Raw genomic sequence first — 22,479 nt, forward strand, 5'->3', positions numbered from 1 at the left:
CTATTCTATGCTATATTCTATTCTATTCTATTCTATATTCTATTCTATTCTATTCTTAATTCTATTCTATTCCTGTTTTTATTCTATTCCTTATTCTCTTCTCTTCTCTTCTCTTCTCTTCTATTCTTAATTCTATTCTATTCTATATTCTATTCTATTCTATATTCTATATTCTATTCTATTCTATTCTATTCCCTCTCCTCTTCTCCTCTTCCCTCCCCTCCCCTCCCCTCGCCTTCTCTGCCTCTACGGGCAACGTCTATCTCCTCCAGACGCTCTAGGTGAGGACCTGGCCTTCCTTGAGGTGCACTTCCCTCTTTCAGACCCAGCTCCGTGGTCCTCCTTGGTGGCTGCCCATCCTGACGTGGCTCTTCCTTTGCAGAAGCTGAGCTGTGGCATGCAGGCTGATGAAGGCACCGACTGGCTACTCGAACTCCTGACCGAAGTCCAGCTTCAGCAGTACTTCCTCCGCATCCGCGATGACCTCAACGTCACTCGCCTGTCGCACTTCGAGTATGTCAAGAATGAGGACCTGGAGAAAATCGGAATGGGCCGACCGGGTGAGTGGGTCCTTCGGCCCCCCTAACCCACCTCTCCAGACCTGGCAGTTTTGCAAAACTTAGGTGGAAAATTCACAGACTTTTGTATATGTGCAACTGTAATTTTGGAGGCCAGTATTTCTTTTGCTAAGCGAGACGGATGTTAAGTGAATTTTGCCCCGTTTTACCACCGTTGTTAAGTGAATCGCTGCGGTTGTTCAGTTGGCAACACGGTTGTGAAGTGAATCGGGCTTCCCCATTGACTTGGTTTGTCAGAAGGTCACAAAAGGAGACAGACATGATCCTGGGACCTTGCAGCCGTCGTAAATGCGAGTCAGTTGCCAAGCGTCTGAATTTTGATCACGTGACCCTTGGGGATGACGCAATGGTCGTAAGTGTGGAAAACGGTCATAAGTCACTGTTTTCAGCGCCGTTGTAACTCCGAACGGTCGCTAAATGAATCGTCGTAAGACGAGTATCTTGTCATGCAGAAGACCACAGTGGAGCCCCCGAATTCCGCTGCTAAGCAGGACAGTTAAATGAGTTGTGCCCCGTTTTACAACTGCTAAGCAAATGGTTGCAGTCGTTAAATGAAGCATTCGGTCATTAAGCGGATCTGGCTTCCTCCATTGAATTTGTTTCTCGGAAGCTGGCTGGGAGAGGTCATCAAAGAAGGATCCCATGACGTCATAAATCCATGCCAGTTGCTAAGCACTTGAATTTGATCACGTGTTCATGTGGATGCTGCAATGGTCGTAAGTGTGAAAAACGGCCCTAACTCGCTTTTTTCAAGTGACATTGTAAATTCGGTCACTAAAGCGAACGGTTGTAAGTTGAGGACTACTTGTAAGCAAAGTTTGAGAACTTCTAATTCCGTATTTTGGAACTGGCTGGATTAGTTTTTAAGAAGAGACTGGTCAGCCCTTTGTCTGAAATGGTATAGGGTTTCCTGCCTGAGCAGGGGGTCGGACTAGATGACCTCCAAGGTCCCTTCCAACTCTGCTATTCTATTCTGTTCTATTCCATTCTATTCCATTCCATTCAATATTTTCTATTCTATTCTATTCTATATTCTATTTGTAATTCTATTCTATTCTATTCTATTCTATTCTATATTCTATTTGTAATTCTGTTCTGTTCTATTCCATTCTATTCAATATTTTCTATTCTATTCTATTCTATATTCTATTTGTAATTCTGTTCTGTTCTATTCCATTCTATTCAATATTTTCTATTCTATTCTATTCTATATTCTATTTGTAATTCTATTCTATTCTATATTCTGTTCTATTCTATATTCTATTTGTAATTCTGTTCTGTTCTATTCCATTCTATTCAATATTTTCTATTCTATTCTATATTCTATTTGTAATTCTATTCTATATTCTATTCTATTCTATATTCTATTTGTAATTCTGTTCTGTTCTATTCCATTCTATTCTATTCTATTCTATTCTATTCTATTCTATTCTATTCTATTCTATTCTATTCTATTCTATTCTATTCTATTCTTCAATATTTAGATGACCTCCAAGGTCCCTTAACAACAACAACATCATCATCATCATCATCATTATTATTATTTAGTAGAGAACAGCGCCAACCTTCTGCAATGTTGGTGGAATTCCCTATCCCCAAAAAACTTACAACCTGGAGCAAATGCTTAGAATGAAACATCTGGAGAGGACTTGATTTTTTTTTTCTCCTGGTTTTGTGACCACTTGTTGTTTGTTTCTGTAGGGCAGAGACGCCTCTGGGAGGCCGTGAAGAGGAGGAAGGCTGTGTGCAAACGGAAATCCTGGATGAGCAAGGTGAGAGAGGGCCTCTCCTGAGGACTAGAAAGCTGCAGAATCTTTAAAAAGAACAGTAGAAAGGTTGATAGAACCGTCTTGATGATCAGTGCATTGGGCAGGATGTAGGAGTCACAATAATGTAGGAGAAAGGAACTAGCGACCTTGACTGTCTTTGAAAAATGATAATCGGATCAGATCGTGATTTGGTTAGTCCTGGGATGACTCACCACCAGGAAATCCCAGGACCGCTAAGTAACTTGGGAAAGTTGAAATTTACACTCCTAAGAAAAGAAAACAGCAAACAATGTTGGTTGCCAAGAAAAGAGAATCCGTTAAATAAAAAATAACTTTTTAGAGAAAAGTACCAGAGTTACCCCTATGGTGTTATTACACTACTGAGTACATAGGGGTGTGAGGTTGTGTACACATGTGTGCATCTACATTAAATCTGATACCGGTCAGTGATAGAAAAGGCGCAACGGGAGGGTTAGGGTAAGCACATTGGAAAAAATACAGGAAAAGAAAAATTAAACGGAGAAAATCTCAGAAGGTTAAGACAATCAAAACATTAAGAAAATAGGGCCAAAAACCCTATTTTAGTGAACCTAGAAGCCAGGAGATGGTGAGTTCTAGTCCTGCCTTAGGCACAAAAGCGAACTGGGTGTTTTGGGGCCAATCACCAGGAGACTCTGAGTTCAAGTCCTGCCTTAGCCATGAAAGCTGGCTGGGTAACTGGGCCAATCACCAGGAGACTCTGAGTTCGAGTCCTGCCTTAGCCATCAAAGCTGTGTGGGTGACTTTGGGCCAATCACCAGGAGACTCTTGAGTTCAAGTCTTGCCTCAGCCATAAAAACTGGCTGGGTAACTTTCGGCCAATCAGTAGGAGACTCTGAGTTCGACTTTCGCCTTCGCCATGAAAGCTGGCTGGGTAACTTTCGGCCAATCACCAAGAGACTCTGAGTTCGAATCCTGCGTTAGCCATAAAAGCTGCGTGGGTAACTTTTGGCCAATCACCCGAAGACTCTGAGTTCGAGTCCCGCCTTAGCCATGAATGCCAGCTGGGTGACTTGGGGCCAGTCACCCTTTCTCAACTGAACCCACCTCACAGGGATGTTGTAGAGGGGAAAAGCAGGAGGGGGGGGGAGAGAGATTGAGTTACACGCAATGTAAGGTGGGATAAAAATACGTGGTTCTCGTCCGTAACTGTGGTCTTGGGCTTGGGGTCCCCCATAGGTGTTCAGCGGCAAGCGCCCCGACTCGGAGATGCCCCCGCTGCCCCCGGGTCTCCTGCCCAAGCAGCCCAGCCCGGTGGCCCTGGAGGAGGCCCAGCAGCAGGCCTTGACCTGCCTGATCAGCGAGAAGGACCTGGTGCTGCTGGAGAAGCTGGGCGACGGCTCTTTCGGGGTGGTGCGCCGCGGGGAGTGGTGCGCCCCCTCGGGCAAGGAGGTAAGCGAGGATGGGGGGTGGGCCTGGGTGCTTGCAGCTACTAGCTGGACNCGGAACTCAAACCTGGCCACGCCCTCATCAAACCCTAGGACCGCCCCTTTAGAGAACAGGAATGCAAGTAAAATTTGGGAGGGGCTATTTCCGGTGTGGGAGGGGCTATTTCCGGTGCGGCCGGCCCGGAAAAAGGTGCCGGAACGCGGTTCCGCCGCGTTCCGGCTGAAAAAAAGCCCTGCACACACACATACATACAAATACATAAATACACATATACACACAGATATATACTAAAAACGTAAATAAATACCAGTAAAAGTTTGTGTGTGTGTCTATTTATCTTTTATATGCCCCTTTTAGGACCTGTGGACTCCAACTCCCAGAATTCCTGAGCCAGCCTGGCTGGCTCAGGAATTCTGGGAGTTGAAGTCCACAGGCCGTGAAAGGGCCGTAGTTGCCCACACTGACATAAAATCTACTCAGGTTAATCTTGAAAAGGCCCGGAATGAATTCTAGATCCTGTGCAAGATTGATCGCCCTTTTCCTCTTTGCCTTCTTCCCTCCGCAGCTGAACGTGGCGGTCAAGTGTCTGAAGACGGATGTCCTGAACCAGCCGGAAGCCCTGGACGACTTCATCCGGGAGGTCAACGCCATGCATTCCCTGGACCACGTCAACCTCATCCGCCTCTACGGGGTGGTGCTCTCCAATCCCATGAAGATGGTGAGAAGGGCTGGGCAGGGCTCCGGAAAACTGGGGAAGGCGCCCCCCCCCCCCCGTGAGCGTCCTCCCCTTGTAAGGAAAGGGGGCAGGGGTGAACATGTCAGAAATGGTGTAGGGAATCCTGCTTGGGCAGGGGGTTGGACTAGATGACCCACAAGGTCCCTTCCAACTCGTTATTCTATTCTATTCTATTCTATTCTATTCTATTCTATTCTATTCTATTCTATTCTATTCTAGTAATTTTCTACTGTTCTGTTCTAGTCTAGTCTAGTAATTTTCTACTGTTCTGTTCTGTTCTAGTCTATATTCTATTGTATTCTATATTCTATTCTATTCTATATTCTATTCTATTCTAGTAATTTTCTACTGTTCTGTTCTGTTCTATTCTATTCTATATTCTATTCTATTCTATATTCTATTCTATATTCTATTCTATTCTATTCTATTCTAGTAATTTTCTACTGTTCTATTCTATTCTATTCTATTCTATTCTATTCCCATTCCAGTAATTTTCTATATTCTATTCTATTCTATTCCAGTAATTTTCTATATTCTATTCTATTCTATTCTATTCTATTCTATTCTATTCTATTCTATTCTATTCTATTCTATTTATGTACCATCTCTAGCTGCCTTTGCAGGGACATCAGCAGGCGGGATAATGAGGGAGGTAGTCCTCAAGTTACGATCACAATTAAGCTCAAAATTTATGTTGACAAGTGAAACAATTTTTTAAAGAATATTTAATTGGTTTTTAACAATAGCAATCTCCAGTGCCTGGTGTACAGCATGTTGTCTTGGTTTATATATTTGAGGGGGGGGAAGGCCATAATTTTAATTAACAATGATTAAATTTGATAATTCCATAATTAGTATATTAATTAGTATTAATTAATTAAACTGGAGGTTTTTAAGAAGAGATTGGACAGCCATTTGTCCGAAATGGTATAGGGTTTCCTGCCTGAGCAGGGGGTTGGACTAGATGACCTCCAAGGTCCTTTTCTTCATCATCATCATCATCATCATCATCATCATCATCATCATCATCATTATTATTATTATCATCATCATCATCATCATCATCATCATCATCATCATTATCATTATTATTATCAAATCCAGTATTACACCTTCTAATGCATCCTCTCTTCTTCCAGTAATACACATTTTCCCACAATAAGTAAACACAATTCTTACTCTTCTTATTGTTCTTCTGGGCCGTGTCACCCTTTTTCCGCGCAGGTGACGGAACTGGCCCCCCTGGGCTCGCTGCTGGACCGCCTTCGCAAGAACCTGGGGCACTTCCTGATCGCCACCCTCTGCCAGTACGCCATCCAGATCGCCCGCGGGATGGCCTACCTGGAGTCCAAGCGCTTCATCCACCGAGATCTGGCCGCCCGGAACATCCTGCTGGCTGCGAATGACCTGGTCAAGATCGGCGACTTCGGGCTCATGCGGGCCCTGCCCAAGAACAACGACCATTACATCATGCAGGAGCACCGCAAGGTCCCCTTCGCGTGGTGAGGGTCTCCTTCCCTCTTTCCTCGCAAAGGACCCTGGGCTGCGTTCACACGGCGTGCTGAAACGGGGTTGGGGTGGTCTCCTAGCTTGCTTGTTTTCTTGCAGACGTTTCGTGACCCAGCTAGGTAGCATCATCAGTGCTGGAAGGGAGAGGGGGGTTTGTGGAATGGAGGAGGAGGAGGTGGAGGAAGAAAAGGGTTATGGGGTCCTGGGTGCTCTCTTGAGCGTGGCGGTTTTCTTGCAGACGTCTCGTCACCCAGCTAGGTAGCGTGATCAGTGCTAGAAGGGAGTGGGGTTTGCAGAGAGGAGGAGGAAAAGGAAAAGAAAAAAACTGGGACTGTGGGGTTCTTGGTGCTCTCTGAGCTTGGTCCTTTTTTTGCAGACGTTTCATGACCCAACTAGGCAACATCATCAGTGCTAGAAGGGAGGGGGGCTAGCAGAGAGAAGGACGATTGTGGGTGCTCTCTGAACTGGGTGGTTTTCTTGCAGATATTTCATTACCCAACTACGTAACATTATCAGTGCTGGTCTGATGATGTTACACTAGTTTCTAGTATGGCATTGCATGATGTTACCTAGTTTGATAATGAAACATCCGCAAGGAAACAACCAAACTCAGAGAGCACCAAAGACTCCACAGTTGTCGTAGTCCTTCTCCTCCTCCTCATCTCCGCAAACCCCTCTCCCTTCTATCACTGATGATGTTAAATGGAATGGAATGGAATGGAATGGAATAGAATAGAATAGAATAGAATAGAATAGAATAGAATAGAATAGAATAGAATAGAATAGAATAGAATAGAATAGAATAAATATAGAATAGTATAGTAGAGAAGAGAAGAGAAGAGAATAAGAAGAGTAGAGTAGAATAGAGTAGCGTAGCATAGAGCAGAAAGACAATAGAATAGAATAGAATAGAAGAAAAGAGAATAAGAGTAGAGTAGAATAGAGTAGCGTAGCATAGAGTAGAGTAGAGCAGAAAGACAAAAGAATAGAAGAGAAGAGAATAAGAGAAGAGTAGAATAGAATAGAGTAGCGTAGCATAGAGTAGAGTAGAATAGAGCAGAAAGACAGGATAGGATAGGATAGGAGCTGGAAGGGACCTTGGAGGTCTTCTAGTCCAGCCCCCCATTCAAGCAGGAGAACCTATACCATCTCAGACATGGCTGTCCATCTCTTCTTAAAAACCTCCAATGATGGAGCACCCACAATTTCTGGTGGCAAGTTGTTCCACTGGTTAATTGTCCTCACTGTCATGAAGTTTCTCCTTAATTCCAGATTGCTTCTAGTTTGGTAATGAAACATCTGCAAGAAAACCATCAAGCTCAGAGAGCACTAGCACCCCATAATCATCCTCCTCCTCCTCCTCCTCCACCACCACCTCCTCCTCCTCCTCCTCCTCTCCACAAACAACCAAGCTCAGAGAGCAGAAAGGACCCCACAGTTAAATATTAGCTAAGCTAAAATATTAACTGCTGTTGCAACCTTTTACCCTAATTAACCCACTTTCTCGGTTCACAAATGCCCTGGAGTAGCAGCATCTGCAGGGAGAATCAGGGCTGAGAGACAGACTAGCCCAAGGTCACCCAGCTGGATTTCATGTCTAAGGGAAGACTAGAACTCACCATCTCCTGGTGATTGGCTCAAAGACTCCCAACTGTTTTTTGTGGCTAAACTGGAACTAGAACTCCCTGTCTCCTGGTGATTGGCCCAAAGTCACCCAACTGGCTTTCATGCCTAAGGTGGGACTAGAACTCCCTGTCTCCTGGTGATTGGCCCAAAGTCACCCAGCCGGCTTTCATACCTAAAGCGAGACTAGAATTCACCATCTCCTGGTGATTGGCTCAAAGACTCCCAACTGTTTTTTGTGGCTAAACTGGAACTAGAACTCCCTGTCTCCTGGTGATTGGCCCAAAGTCACCCAACTGGCTTTCATGCCTAAGGCAGAACTAGAACTCCCAGTATTCTGGCTTCTAGCTGGTGCTTAACCACTAGACTCTGAGCGTGCATCCCTTGCTCCTCAACTAACCAGGTTAAGGATTCGAGACGCGCTCCCTGGCACTGCGCAATCACAGCTTGATGGGAATCAGAAGGACTCCTCTCTTTTTCAACTCTAGGAGTAGATTTTTTGGGGGGGGAAATCGGTGGGTCTCGAAGAAGCCATGTCCTCTCAAGAGCGTGACCAGATCTCTGTCTGCTTTCTCTCCCCTACCTGGGTTGCCTCCCCCCCTCCCCATCACGGATCAGGTGTGCCCCGGAGAGTCTGAAGACCCGCACGTTTTCCCACGCCAGCGACACCTGGATGTTTGGCGTCACCCTCTGGGAGATGTTCACTTACGGACAGGAGCCGTGGGTCGGCCTGAACGGCAGCCAGGTAGGATGGGAGAAAAAATATTAGGGCGTCTGGAGGGAGTCCATGACTTGGGACCCCCCACGGACCCCCAAAGTTTCCGCTGCTGCTAAGTGGGACCCTCGGTGTGAGTTTGGCCCCCGGCAATCTTCCTTGCCGCTGTTGTTAGTAAGTAAGCAGGACAAGAAGCAGCTGATGGAAACTAACCAAGGAGAGAAGCAACCTAGAACTAAGGAGAAACTTCCTGAGAACAATTAACCAGTGGAACTCCTTGCCACCAGAAGTTGTGGGTGCTCCAACACTGGAGGTTTTTAAGAAGAGACTGGACAGCCATTTGTCCGAAATGGTGTAGGGTTTCCTGCCTGAGCAGGGGGTTGGACTAGATGACCTCCAAGGTCCCTTCCAATTGTTGTTGTTGTTATTATTATTATTATTATTATTATTATTATTATTATTATTATTATTATTATGTTAGTAACATTATGTTAGGTCATTATGTGAATCTATTGAATTTGCTTGTCAGATTACTGTCGTTAAGTGAGACCTTTGCAAAGCAAGTTTTTGCCCCCGTTTTGCGACCTTCCTTGGCACGCTCGTTAAATGAATCCATGCAGTTGTTAAGTTAGCAAGATGGTGGTTAAGTGGCTTCTGCCATTGACTTTGCTTGTTGGAAGGTCGCAAAAGGGGATCACGTCACACACACACACACACACACACACACACACACACACGGACACTGGGACCGTTATAAATAGGAGCCGGTTGCCAAGCATCTGGATTTTGATCACGTGACCACGAGGACGCTGCAGACGGTGCTAAGTCGCTTCGGTTCGTGCCGTTGTAACTTTGAGCAGTCCCTAAACCGTTGTAAGCCGAGGACTTCTATTGTCTTTTTAATAATAATAATAAGAATAAAGTTGGAAGGGACCTTGGAGGTCATCTAGTCCAACCCCCTGCTCAGGCAGGAAACCCTGCACCATTTCAGACAAATGGCTCTCCAGGACTTCGCGTAACACTCACAGGCGGGATCTGGCAGTTTTCCAAACAAAACCACCTGGCTGGCTCTCCTTAAATCCCGCTTTTCTCCCGGCAGATTCTGCACAAGATCGATAAGGAAGGGGAACAACTGGGCCGGCCAGAAGATTGTCCCCAGGATATATACAACGTCATGTTGCAGTGCTGGGCCCACAAACCGGAAGACCGTCCCACCTTCGTGGCTCTGCGGGATTTCCTCTTGGAGGTAACGAACAAGCCCTGGTCTCGGTCACCCACACCTTGGTCATCTCCCGTCTTGACTACCGCAATGCGATCTCCTTCAATGCTTGAACTCAGGTAGTCCTTGACTTACAAGCACAATTGAGTCCCCAGGGACACTGCGACCGTCGTAAATATGAGTCAGTTGCCCAGCGTCCGAATTTTGACCACGTGAGCACAGGAGATGCTGCGACGGTCATTAAGTGTGGAAAACTGGTCGTAAGTCGCTTATTTCAGTGCTGTTGTAACTTTGAACAGTCACTAAATCGGGGGGGGGGGGTAGGCAACCTTGGCTCTTTTATGACTCGTGGACTTCAACTCCCAGAATCCCTGAGGCAGCCATGCTGAGGGGAAAGGGAGAGGTTTCCAAGCTGAGCCATGCTGGCTGAGGAATTCTGGGAGTTGAAGTCCACCAGTCATCAAGGGGGTAATAGTTTCCCCATGCTCGCATAGGAATTCTGGGAATTGAAGTCCACCCATCTTCAAGTGTTGAGAAATACAGGCCTAGGCCAGGGGTAGGCAAACGTGGCACTTTTATGACGTATGGACTTCAACTCCCAGAATTCCTGAGCCAGCATGTGGGAACTATGGCCCCCTTCATGACTCGTGGACTAACTCCCAGAATTCCTGAGCCAGCATGTGAGAACTATGGCCCCTTCATGACTCGTGGACTTCAACTCCCAGGATTCCTCAGCCAGCGTGGGGGAACTATGGCCCCTTCATGACCCGTGGACTTCAACTCCCAGAATTCCTGAGCCAGCGTGGCTCAGCTTTGGAAACCTCTTTCTTTCCCCTCAGCATGGCTGGCTCAGGAATTCTGGGAGTTGAAGTCCACGAGTCATAAAAGAGCCAAGGTTGCCTACCCCTGGCCTAGGGCCTAGGCCACTGTTTCTCATTCTTGGCAGCTTGAAGATGTGTGGACTGCAACTCCCAGAATTCCTCAGCCAGCATGGGGGAACTATGGCCCCTTCATGACTGGTGGACTTCAACTCCCAGAATTCCTGAGCCAGCATGGGGGAACTATGGCCCCTTCATGACTCGTGGACTTCAACTCCCAGAATTCCTCAGCCAGCATGGCTCAGCTTGGAAACCTCTCTCTTTCCCCTCAGCATGGCTGGCTCAGGAATTCTGGGAGTTGAAGTCCACGAGTCATAAAGTGGCCTAGGCCTAGAGCAGGGGTAGGCAACCTTGGCCCTTGCATGACTTGCGGACTTCAACTCCCAGAATTCCTGAGCCAGCATGGGGAAACTATGGCCCCTTCATGACTCGTAGACTTCAACTCCCAGAATTCCTGAGCCAGCATGGGGGAACTATGGCCCCTTTATGACTGGAGGACTTCAACTCCCAGAATTCCTGAGCCAGCCTGGCTCAGCTTGGAAACGGCTCCCTTTCCCCTCAGCATGGCTGGCTCAGGAATTCTGGGAGTTGAAGTCCACGAGTCATGAAAGAGCCAAGTTTGACTACCCCTGCACTAAATGAACTGTCGTAAATTGAGGACTTAACAGATGTCCCCTGTAAACCCTTCACCTTCCTTTCCTCAGGCTCAACCCACGGACATGCGGGCCTTGCAGGATTTTGAAGAACCCGACAAACTTCTAATCCAGATGAACGATATAATCACGGTCATCGAGGGCAGGTATTCTTTACCTTATATATCATTTTATTTTAGTTTTTTTTAAATCCTGCCTTCATTATTCTTCTACATAAAACTCAAGGCGGCAGACGCACCGTGTCCTGCTTCCTCCTCCTCTTTTCCGAGAACAACAGCCCTGTGAGGTGGGATGGACTGAGAGAGATAGACTGGCCTAAAGTCACCCGGCCGCTTTCCTGTCTAAGGCAGGGCTAGAACTCACCGTCTCCTGGTGATTGGCCCAAAGGCACCCAGCTGGTTTTCAATCCTAAAAGCAGGACTAGAACTCACAATCGCCTAGTGATTGGCCCAAAGTCACCCAGTCAGCTTTTATACTTAAAGTGGGATTAAAACTCACCGTCTCCTGGTGTTTGGCCCAAAGGCACCCAGTTGGCTTTCAATCCTAAAGTGGGACTAGAACTCACCATCTCCTGGTGATTGGCCAAAGTCACCAAATCAGCTTTTATACCTAGGCGGAACTACAACTCACTTTTTCTTGGTGATATGCCCAAAGTCACCCAGTCAGCTTTTATACCTAAAGTGGGACTAGAACTCACGGTCTCCTGTTGTTTGGCCCAAAGGCACCCAGCTGGCTTTGAATCCTAAAGCGGGACTAGAACTCACAGTCCCCTAGTGACTGGCCCAAAGTCACCGAACCAGTTTTCATTCCTAAGGCGGAACTACAATTCACTTTCTCCTGGTGATTGGCCCAAAGTCACCCAGTCAGCTTTTACACCTAAAGTGGGACTAGAACTCACCGTCTCCAGGCGATTGGCCCAGAGTCACCCAGCAGCTGGTTTTTATATCTAAGGTGGTGCTAGAACTCAACAATCTTCAGAAGGTCGCAAAATGGATCCTGTGACCTTAGGACAGTGCAGTCGTCATAAATATGAGTCAGTTGTGCCAAGCATCTGAATTTGACCCTGGGGATGCCACAAGGGTCAAAACATTTGAAGAAGTCGTAAGTCACTATTTTCAGTGCCGTTGTAACTTTGAGCGGTCACTAAACAAACTGTTGTAAGTCGAGGACTGCCTGTACATTCAAGACAGTAATAATGCCTGTGTTCAAGTAACGTTTACCTGTATCGTGGCATTCGTTCACTTGTGGGTCCTAGGACAGCAGAAAGGGCATTTAAAGCAGAGCATTTGCTTATGGCTAGATGGCACCAATTAACCTGCTCAGAAGCCAGAAATTAATAGAAATAGAAAAGAACAGAAGAGAACAGAATAGAATATAGAATAGAGTAGAGTAGAATAGAACAGAACAGATGGAGAATAGAAGAATAGAATAGAATAGAAAAGAAAATAGGATAGAAAATAGAACAGAACAGAATAGATGGAATGGAAAATAGGATAGAATAAAACAACAGAACAGATGGAGAATAGAATAGAATAGAAAATAGAATAACAGGAATGGAATGGAGAATAGAATAGAATAGAAAATAAAATAGAACAGAACAGAACAGATGGAATGGAGAATAGGATAGAGTAAAATAGAACAGAACAGATGGAGAATAGAATAGAATAGAATAGAAAATAGAACAGAACAACAGAACAAATGGAATGGAGAATAGAATGGAATGGAATGGAATGGAATAGAATAGAATAGAATAGAATAGAAGAGTTGGAAGGGACCTTAGAGGTCTTCTAGTCCAACCCCCTGCTCAGGCAGGAAACCCTGTGCCATTTCAGACAAATGGCTGTCTAGTCTCTTCTTAAAAACTTCCATGATGCAGCACCCACAACATTTAGAGGCAGGTTGTTCCCCTGGTTAATTGTCCTCACTGTCAGGAAGTTTCTCCTTAGTTTTAGGTTGCTTCCCTCCTTGATTAGTTTCCATCCGTTGCTTCTCATCCTGCCTTCAGGTGCTTTGGAAAATAAGTGGACCCCCTCTTCTTTGTGGCAACCCCCTGAGATATTGGAGCACTGCTAATTCCTCAAAACCCGGCTTAGTGAGTTGTGTGAAGGCCTCCGGTGCCTTTGTCGAGCCCAGCTCGAGCGTGTTCTGGGATCTCAGCCAGCCTTTGAAAGAAGGAAACAAAGCTGACGGGAAGAAAATTTGTTTTGGAAAAGGGTGGCTTGTAGCCTGAAGGGGTGAGTGGAAGCTCTGCCCACAGCCACGTCCCTCATGTCGTCCTCCGTGGCCTTTCCCTGCGGAATCCGAGGTGGGGATTTGACGTCGTCGTGACTCACCCCCCCTTAACTCTGGAGAGATGCCAGCTGTTGGCTTGGCACGGTGAAAGTCTTCCTGGGTGGAGAGGCTCAGTTGCGTTAAGCCGCCTCAATTGGCCAGGGCTCTGAAAGTTAGACTCATAGGATTGGAAGAGACCGTGGAGATCTTCTCATCCAGGGGTCCCCGAGCTCTGGGCTGTGGATGAGTACCGGTCCACAGCCCGTCGGGAACCGGGCCGCACGAGCAGCGGGTGAGTGAGCAAGGCTTTATCTGCGCATGCGCGGGATCTAGATTGCACGTAAAACCATCCTCCGCCCACCCCGGTCCGTGGAAAAATGGCCTTCCACAAAACCGGTCCCCGGTCAAAGGACGGATGGGGATCGCAGTTCTAGTCCAACCCCATTCCTTGTGCGGAAATCTTCCAAAACGTTTTGGGCAAAAAGCCTGTCCCGTCTTTTCTTGAAAACCTCCAGTGCACGTAGTCCTCAAGTTACGACTCCAATTGAGCCCAAAATTTATGTTGCTAAGACGTGACACATTTGTTAAGCGGGGTTTGTTTTTTTGGCCCCCGTTTTACAACTTTTCCGGCCACGGTGGTTAAATGAATCGTTGCATCGGTTAAGTTTAGGACCGGGGTCGTTCGGCGAATCCGGCTTCCCCGTTGCCTTTGCTTGTCAGAAGGGGGACCACGTGACCCCCGCGGGAGACTGAAACCGTCGTAAATGTGAATCAGTTGCCAAGCGCCTGAATTTTTGATCGCGAGAACCCTGGGGATGCTGCAACGGTCGTTCAGTGGGGAAAAACGGTCCCAAGTCGCATTTTCCGGTGCCGTCGTAACTTTGAACTGGTCACTAAACGAACGGTTGTAAATCGAGGACTATCTGTAATGGAGCACATGCCACTTCAGAAATGTGGCTTGTTCCACTGCTTAATCATTCTCACAGCCAGGTCTTTGCACGTTGCATGCTGAGTGACACAGCCAACATACAAGAGGGGGGGGGACTCCCTCGACCCCCTCAGGGCCCAGGGCTGACCTTTCTGCAGGGCCAACGTAGTGGGGGCCCTCTTTATTTCTTTCCAGGGACCCAGAAAAGCCATCCCAGAGGCCAGCTGGCTTAGCCTGCAATTTATTCTTATTTATCTATTTCCCACCTTTATTGTCTTTATAAATAACTCAAGACGGTGGACATATCCGACACAACCTCCTCCTGCTCTTTTTCCCACAACAACAACAACAATCCTGTGAGGAGGGTTGAGCTGAGACAGAGAGACTGGCCCAAAGTCACCTAGCTGGCTTTCGTGCCTAAGGCGGGACTAGAACTCCCTGTCTCCTGGTGATTGGCCCAAAGTCACCCAGCTGGCTTTCATAGCTAAGGCGGGACTAGAACTCACCATCTCCTGGTGATTGGACCAAAGTCATCCAGCCGGCTTTCATGCCTAAGGTGGGACTAGAACTCACCATCTCCTGGTGATTGGACCAAAGTCACCCAGCCGTCTTTCATCCCTAAGGCGGGACTAGAACTCCCAGTCTCCTGGTGATTGGCCCAAATTCACCCAGCCCTCTTTCATGCCTAAGGCGGGACTAGAACTCCCTGTCTCATGCTGATTGGCCCAAAGTCACCCAGCCCTCTTTCATGCCTAAGGCGGGACTAGAACTCCCTGTCTCCTGCTGATTGGCCCAAAGTCACCCAGCCGTCTTTCATCCCTAAGGCGGGACTAGAACTCCCTGTCTCCTGGTGATTGGCCCAAAGTCACCCAGCCCTCTTTCATGCCTAAGGCGGGACTAGAACTCCCTGTCTCCTGCTGATTGGCCCAAAGTCACCCAGCCCTCTTTCATGCCTAAGGCGGGACTAGAACTCACTGTCTCCTGGTGATTGGCCCAAAGTCACCCAGCCGGCTTTCGTAGCTAAGGCGGGACTAGAACTCACCGTCTCCAGGTAACTGCTCTGCTGGCTGGGGAATTCTGGGAGTTGAAGTCCCCATGTCTTAAAGTGCCAAGTTTGAGAAAGACTTGAGTTGTGAATTTGCCTTATGTTTTCATCGGGGCTAACCTCAATGCCTGAACCTTCTTGGTGTCCTGAACCCCCCACACAAAAGCTTACAACTCCTTTGCCCAGCCCCACACTGCAGGGAGAGCGTGAAGCTGGGGGAAATTGGGTATGTCTAATTTAATGAAAAGAAGGACTGGGGGGGGGGGGGCGACACGATAGCAGCCTTCCAATATTTGAGGGGCTGCCACAAAGAAAAAATAGGGGCATCCACCTATTCTCCAAAGCCCCTGAAGGCAGGACAAGAAAGAACGGCTGGAAACTCATCAAGGAGAGAAGCAACCTAGAACTAAGGAGAAACTTCCTTGACAGTGAGAACAATTAACCAGTGGAACAGCTTGCCACCAGGAAGCTGTGGGATGCTCCATCACTGGAAGTTTTCATGAAGAGACTGGACAGCCATTTGTCTGAAATGCTTGAGCAGGGCGTTGGAGGAGAAGACCTGCACGGTCACTTATTCGGAACCGTTGGAAAAATGGAAAGAGCAGGCTGAACGAGACCTAGGCTGGGAAAATGGTGGGGGGAGAAAGGACCCTAGCTGGCTGCCCCCTCCCTCTCTCCCTTTCACCCTTCCGGTTGTTAGTCACCTCTTGGGCAAGATTGTGTGTCTTGAGGGCTTGGCTCCTGCCAGCCCATCCGTGAGTGTTGCGTCCTTAATTGTAGGGAGGCGGTGTGTAACCGGAGCCAGCAAAGGCTTGGGTGTAGTTAAAGACGCCGATCCTGACGGTGTCCGCCCGCCCCCACCCAGATTACATCACGACATGCCTTGCTGTGCAGAGTGATGCACCGCACATAAACAGCCGGCCTTTCCCAGCATCGAGAGAGTCAAGCTGGAGATGGCAAGCTGAGAGCAAGCCAGCTTATAACCTGGCTGCTCGGAGGAGGATCACCGGGGATGACTTTGCCAGGACAGGTGACCCCGTGGGCAGTTTGGGTTTGGGTGGTGAGAGCTGGCGGGAGAAGAAAAAGACAGGAGGTAACTTCTGAGCAGGGGGTTGGACTAGAAGACCTCCAGGGTCCCTTTCAATCCTATTCTGTGTTTCCCTCTTCCCTCAATTTTTTTTTTTTTTGCTCTATTTGCACAAGACGTTTTGCTGGAAAGGATGAGTTCACACAAGATCCCAAATTGTATGGATTATACGGAAAGACTCTGCTATTAAGGCAGGCTGAGAGGCTGTGTTGTCTGAATGCACTCGCTGGGGATTGGTGTGACCTGCATGTTGTGGGAACTGAGCCGAGTGGGTTAGCTTCTGGGTCCAGGGGGATATGCAAACAGAAATGACACAGTTCAGGGATGGGGTGGCTTTTTCTGGGAGGGATGTGAAATTTTGAGCTTGTTTTGGAAAAAAGAAATATTATTTCCTTTATTAACTGTTACTTTGAGGGCTGCTTTTATCGGATGCACTTCTGAATGGTGTGCAATGTGCAGGTTATCCTCGACAACGACCTCAATTGAGGCCAACATTTTTCTGTTGCTAAGCGAGACAGTTTTGAACGTGACTTTTGCTCCGTTTCACAACCTGTCCTGCCACCGTTGTTTAGTGAATCACTGCCGTTGTCGTTAGGAACACAGTTGTTAAGTGGATGTGGCTTCCCCCATTGACTTTGCTTGTCAGAAGGGGAATCATGTGAACCCCCCCCCCCAGGGACATTGCGACCGTCGTAAATATGAGCCAGTTGCCAAGGGTCTGAATTTTGATCCCGGGACTCTGGGGATGCTGCAAGGGTCGTTAGTGTGAAAAATGGTCATAAGTCACTTCTTTTAGTGAGCTTGTAACTTGGAACGGTCACTAAACGAACGGTTGTTAAGTCAAGGACTATCTGTAAAAAAACTCTGACACATTCCTGGAAATTTACATTTAGCAAATTCTAGCCAAACGTACCTCTGGTTGTTTTAAACCTTCCTTTTCTAAGCTGGTGCCTGCCAGAAACTACTACTACTACTACTACTACTACTAGTAGTAGTAGTAGTAGTAGTAGCAGCAGTAATGTTGGAAGGGACCTTGGAGGTCTTCTGGTGCAGTCTAGTGACCAGTCTTTCTCGTTTAGCAGACCGGAGGGAAAGGAAGGAAGAAGCATTTTACACGTCCATGTGCGGGGCCGCAAGTACACGCGTGATGCAAATGGGGCGGGGCTAGCACTTGCATGATACTCGTTAATCCTGCCTTGTTTTTGCACGGCACAGCGCCCCGTTTTTGCACCCACGACACGGCGGTGTCCCGCTTTTGCATCCCGAGACATGGCAGCGCCTCGTTTTTGCGCCCGACAGCGCCGTGACGTCGTTTTTGCGCCCCAAGGCACGGCCTCCTTTTTTCATGCCCTGTGTTATTTAACAGCTGCGGTGATTCGCTTAACAAGAGTGGCAAGAAAGGTCATAAAATGGGTCAACAGTCATTTAAGAGCTGTCTTACTTAGCCACGGGAATTTTGGGCTGGATTGTGGTCGTTATTCAAGGACTCCCTGTAATGTCTTTCCTCAATCTGTCTCTGTTTTTCATCAGCCTTCTCTCTTTGGGCTTGTAACCTGGCCGGTCTTAACGGCCTTGCTGCCTTTCTTGGTCCTCCCTGATTTCCATCATCCCCTGCCTCCCCCAGAGGCTGCTGGGTGCAAACCCCAACTATGCAAATCATAGAGTCGGAAGGGACTGTGGAGGTCTTCTAGTCCAGCCCCCTGCTCAAGCAGGAGACCCTGTTCCATTTCAGACAAGTGGCTGTCCAGTCTCTTCTTGAAAACCTTCAGTGTTGGAGCTGGCTGGATGGGGAAGCTGGGTGTTGTAGTCCACGATGCACAAAGGAGCAAAAGCTTGTGGTTCTTACTTCTCTCCAACCGCACGTGATTTTGACCAAGAGAAGAATTTCACATTTCTCTTTCTCTTTCTCTCTCTCTCTCTCTCTCCCTGTCTCTCTCTCTCTCTCTCTCTCTCTCTCTCTCTCTCTCTCTCTCTCTCTCTCTCTCTCTCNCCTAAGGCGGGACTAGAACTCCCTGTCTCCTGCTGATTGGCCCAAAGTCACCCAGCCGTCTTTCATCCCTAAGGCGGGACTAGAACTCCCTGTCTCCTGGTGATTGGCCCAAAGTCACCCAGCCCTCTTTCATCCCTAAGGCGGGACTAGAACTCCCAGTCTCCTGGTGATTGGCCCAAAGTCACCCAGCCCTCTTTCATCCCTAAGGCGGGACTAGAACTCACTGTCTCCTGGTGATTGGCCCAAAGTCACCCAGCCGGCTTTCGTAGCTAAGGCGGGACTAGAACTCACCGTCTCCAGGTAATTGCTCTGCTGGCTGGGGAATTCTGGGAGTTGAAGTCCCCATGTCTTAAAGTGCCAAGTTTGAGAAAGACTTGAGTTGTGAATTTGCCTTATGTTTTCATCGGGGCTAACCTCAATGTCTGAACCTTCTTGGTGTCCTGAACCCCCCACACAAAAGCTTACAACTCCTTTGCGCAGCCCCACACTGCAGGGAGAGCGTGAAGCTGGGGGAAATTGGGTATGTCTAATTTAATGAAAAGAAGGACTGGGGGGGGGGCGCGACACGATAGCAGCCTTCCAATATTTGAGGGACTGCCACAAAGAAAAAATAGAGGCATCCACCTATTTTCCAAAGCGCCTGAAGGCAGGACAAGAAAGAACGGCTGGAAACTCATCAAGGAGAGAAGCAACCTGGAACTAAGGAGAAACTTCCCTGACAGTGAGAACAATTAACCAGTGGAACAGCTTGCCACCAGGAAGCTGTGGGATGCTCCATCACTGGAAGTTTTCATGAAGAGACTGGACAGCCATTTGTCTGAAATGCTTGAGCAGAGCGTTGGAGGAGAAGACCTGCACGGTCACTTGTTCGGAACCATTGGAAAAATGGAAAGAGCAGGCTGAACTAGACCTAGGCTGGGAAAAGGGAGGGGGGGGAGAAAGGACCCTAGCTGGCTGCCCCCTCCCTCCCTTTCACCCTTCCGGTTGTTAGTCACCTCTTGGGCAAGATTGTGTGTCTTGAGGGCTTGGCTCCTGCCAGCCCATCCGTGAGTGTTGCGTCCTTAATTGTAGGGAGGCGGTGTGTAACCGGAGCCAGCAAAGGCTTGGGTGTAGTTAAAGACGCCGATCCTGACGGTGTCCGCCCGCCCCCACCCAGATTACATCACGACATGCCTTGCTGTGCAGAGTGATGCACCGCACATAAACAGCCGGCCTTTCCCAGCATCGAGAGAGTCAAGCTGGAGATGGCAAGCTGAGAGCAAGCCAGCTTATAACCTGGGTGCTCGGAGGAGGATCACCGGGGATGACTTTGCCAGGACAGGTGACCCCGTGGGCAGTTTGGGTTTGGGTGGTGAGAGCTGGCGGGAGAAGAAAAAGACGGGAGGTAACTTCTGAGCAGGGGGTTGGACTAGAAGACCTCCAGGGTCCCTTCCAATCCTATTCTGTGTTTCCCGCTTCCCTCAATTTTTTTTTTTTTTTTTTGCTCTTCTGTTTGCACAAGACCTTTTGTTGGAAAGGATGAGTTCACACAAGACCCCAAATTGTGTGGATTATGTGGAAAGGCTCTGCTATTAAGGCAGGCTGAGAGGCTGTGTTGTCTGAATGCACTCGCCGGGGATTGGTGTGACCTGCACATACATGTTGTGGGAACTGAGCCGGGTGGGTTAGCTTCTGGGTCCAGGGGGATGTGCAAACACAGAAATGACACGGTTCGGGGATGGGGTGGCTTTTTCTGGGAGGGATGTGAAATTTTGAGCTTGTTTTGGAAAAAAGAAATATTAATTCCTTTATTAACTGTTACTTTGAGGGCTGCTTTTATCGGATGCACTTCTGAATGGTGTGCAATGTGCAGGTTATCCTCGACAACGACCTCAATTGAGGCCAACATTTTTCTGTTGCTAAGCGAGACAGTTTTGAATGTGACTTTTGCTCCGTTTCACAACCTGTCCTGCCACCGTTGTTTAGTGAATCACTGCCGTTGTCGTTAGGAACACAGTTGTTAAGTGGATGTGGCTTCCCCCATTGACTTTGCTTGTCAGAAGGGGAATCACGTGACACCCCCCCCCAGGGACATTGCGACCGTCGTAAATATGAGCCAGTTGCCAAGGATCTGAATTTTGATCCCAGGACCCTGGGGATGCTGCAACTGTCGTGTGAAAAATGGTCATAAGTCACTTCTTTTAGTAAGGTTGTAACTTGGAACGGTCACTAAATGAACGGTTGTTAAGTCAAGGACTATCTGTAAAAAAACTCTGACACATTCCTGGAAATTTACATTTAGCAAATTCTAGCCAAACGTACCTCTGGTTGTTTTAAACCTTCCTTTTCTAAGCTGGTGCCTGCCAGAAACTACTACTACTACTACTACTAGTAGTAGTAGTAGTAGTAGTAGCAGCAGTAGTAATTTTGGAAGGGACCTTGGAGGTCTTCTGGTGCAGTCTAGTGACCAGTCTTTCTCGTTTAGCAGACCGGAGGGAAAGGAAGGAAGAAGCATTTTACACGTCCATGTGCGGGGCCGCAAGTACACGCGTGATGCAAATGGGGCGGGGCTAGCACTTGCATGATACTCGTTAATCCTGCCTTGTTTTTGCACGGCACAGCGCCCCGTTTTTGCACCCACGACACGGCGGTGTCCCGCTTTTGCATCCCGAGACATGGCAGCGCCTCGTTTTTGCGCCCGACAGCGCCGTGACGTCGTTTTTGCGCCCCAAGGCACGGCCTCCTTTTTTCATGCCCTGTGTTATTTAACAGCTGCGGTGATTCGCTTAACAAGAGTGGCAAGGAAGGTCATAAAATGGGTCAACAGTCATTTAAAGAGCTGTCTTACTTAGCCACGGGAATTTTGGGCTGGATTGTGGTCGTTATTCAAGGACTCCCTGTAATGTCTTTCCTCAATCTGTCTGTTTTTCATCAGCCTTCTCTCTTTGGTCTTGTAACCTGGCCGGTCTTAACGGCCTTGCTGCCTTTCTTGGTCCTCCCTGATTTCCATCATCCCCTGCCTCCCCCAGAGGCTGCTGGGTGCAGACCCCAACTATGCAAATCACAGAGTCGGAAGGGGCCGTGGAGGTCTTCTAGTCCAGCCCCCTGCTCAAGCAGGAGACCCTGTGCCATTTCAGACAAGTGGCTGTCCAGTCTCTTCTTGAAAACCTTCAGTGTTGGAGCTGGCTTGCTGGGGAAGCTAGGTGTTGTAGTCCAAGAGGCGCAAAGGAGCAAAAGCTTGTGGTTCTTACTTCTCTCCAACCACACGTGATTTTGACCAAGAGAAGAATTTCACATTTCTCTCTCTCTTTCTTTGTCTCTCTCTCTCTCTCCCCCCCCCCCCGTCAATCTTATCTAATTTCTAATCTATCACATCTATCTACATATCTACCTACCTACATTTATCTATTTGTCGGTCCCTCCATCCAGAGGGGGGGGGGGAGAGAGAGAGAGACTCCCTTCTAGCACTGATGATGTTACCTAGTGGGGTAATGAAATGTTTCCAAGAAAATATCCAAGTTCAGAGAGCACCAAGGATCCCACAGTTCTTTTCCTCCTCCTCCTCCTCCTCCTCCTCCTCCTCCTCCTCCTCCTCCTATCTTCACAGCCACTCCCTTCCAGCACTGGTGTTGCTACCTAGTTGGTTCATGAAATGTCTGCAAGAAAACCACCAAGCTCAGAGAGCACCAAGGACCCCACAGTCGTCGTCGTCCTCCTCCTCCTCACAACCCCCTTCCCTTGTAGCACTGATGATGTTGCCTAGTTGGGTCATGAAACGTCTGCAAGAAACCCACCAAACTCAGGGAGCACCAAGGACCCCATAGTCATTGTCCTCCCCCTCCCCTCTCCCTTCTACCACTGATGACGATATCTAGTCTGGTAATGAAACCCTTGCAGGCGTTCATCCTGAACCGGAGTCCTGGCTGATAATTTACTTCCTCGAATGGAGCTCTTTGTCACGAAATGCCTCTTCCGTGTGGGACGTGCAGGACTTAAGTCCCTAGGACAGGGGTAGGCACTAACCTTGGCTCTTTTATGATTTGGGGACTTCAACTCCCAGAATTCCTGAGC

At 48.0% G+C, this 22,479-nt stretch overlaps 1 protein-coding gene across 1 annotated transcript in view; it reads left to right on the top strand.

Annotated features, from left to right (window-relative positions):
* The first annotated feature begins 397 nt into the window (after nt 1-397).
* Nucleotides 398-22,479, top strand: part of TNK2 (tyrosine kinase non receptor 2) — a 31,600-nt gene continuing 9,518 nt past the window's right edge. Inside the window, exons 1-8 of the mRNA XM_015827487.1 lie at nt 398-560; nt 2,280-2,350; nt 3,566-3,778; nt 4,341-4,493; nt 5,736-6,013; nt 8,262-8,388; nt 9,458-9,604; nt 11,160-11,254. Coding sequence (XP_015682973.1) covers nt 398-560; nt 2,280-2,350; nt 3,566-3,778; nt 4,341-4,493; nt 5,736-6,013; nt 8,262-8,388; nt 9,458-9,604; nt 11,160-11,254 — 1,247 coding nt within the window. The remainder of the gene's footprint in view (nt 561-2,279; nt 2,351-3,565; nt 3,779-4,340; nt 4,494-5,735; nt 6,014-8,261; nt 8,389-9,457; nt 9,605-11,159; nt 11,255-22,479) is intronic.

This window comes from Protobothrops mucrosquamatus, unplaced genomic scaffold, assembly GCF_001527695.2.
Source record: "Protobothrops mucrosquamatus isolate PMUCROS unplaced genomic scaffold, P.Mucros_1.0 scaffold3729, whole genome shotgun sequence".
Lineage (NCBI taxonomy): Eukaryota > Metazoa > Chordata > Lepidosauria > Squamata > Viperidae > Protobothrops > Protobothrops mucrosquamatus.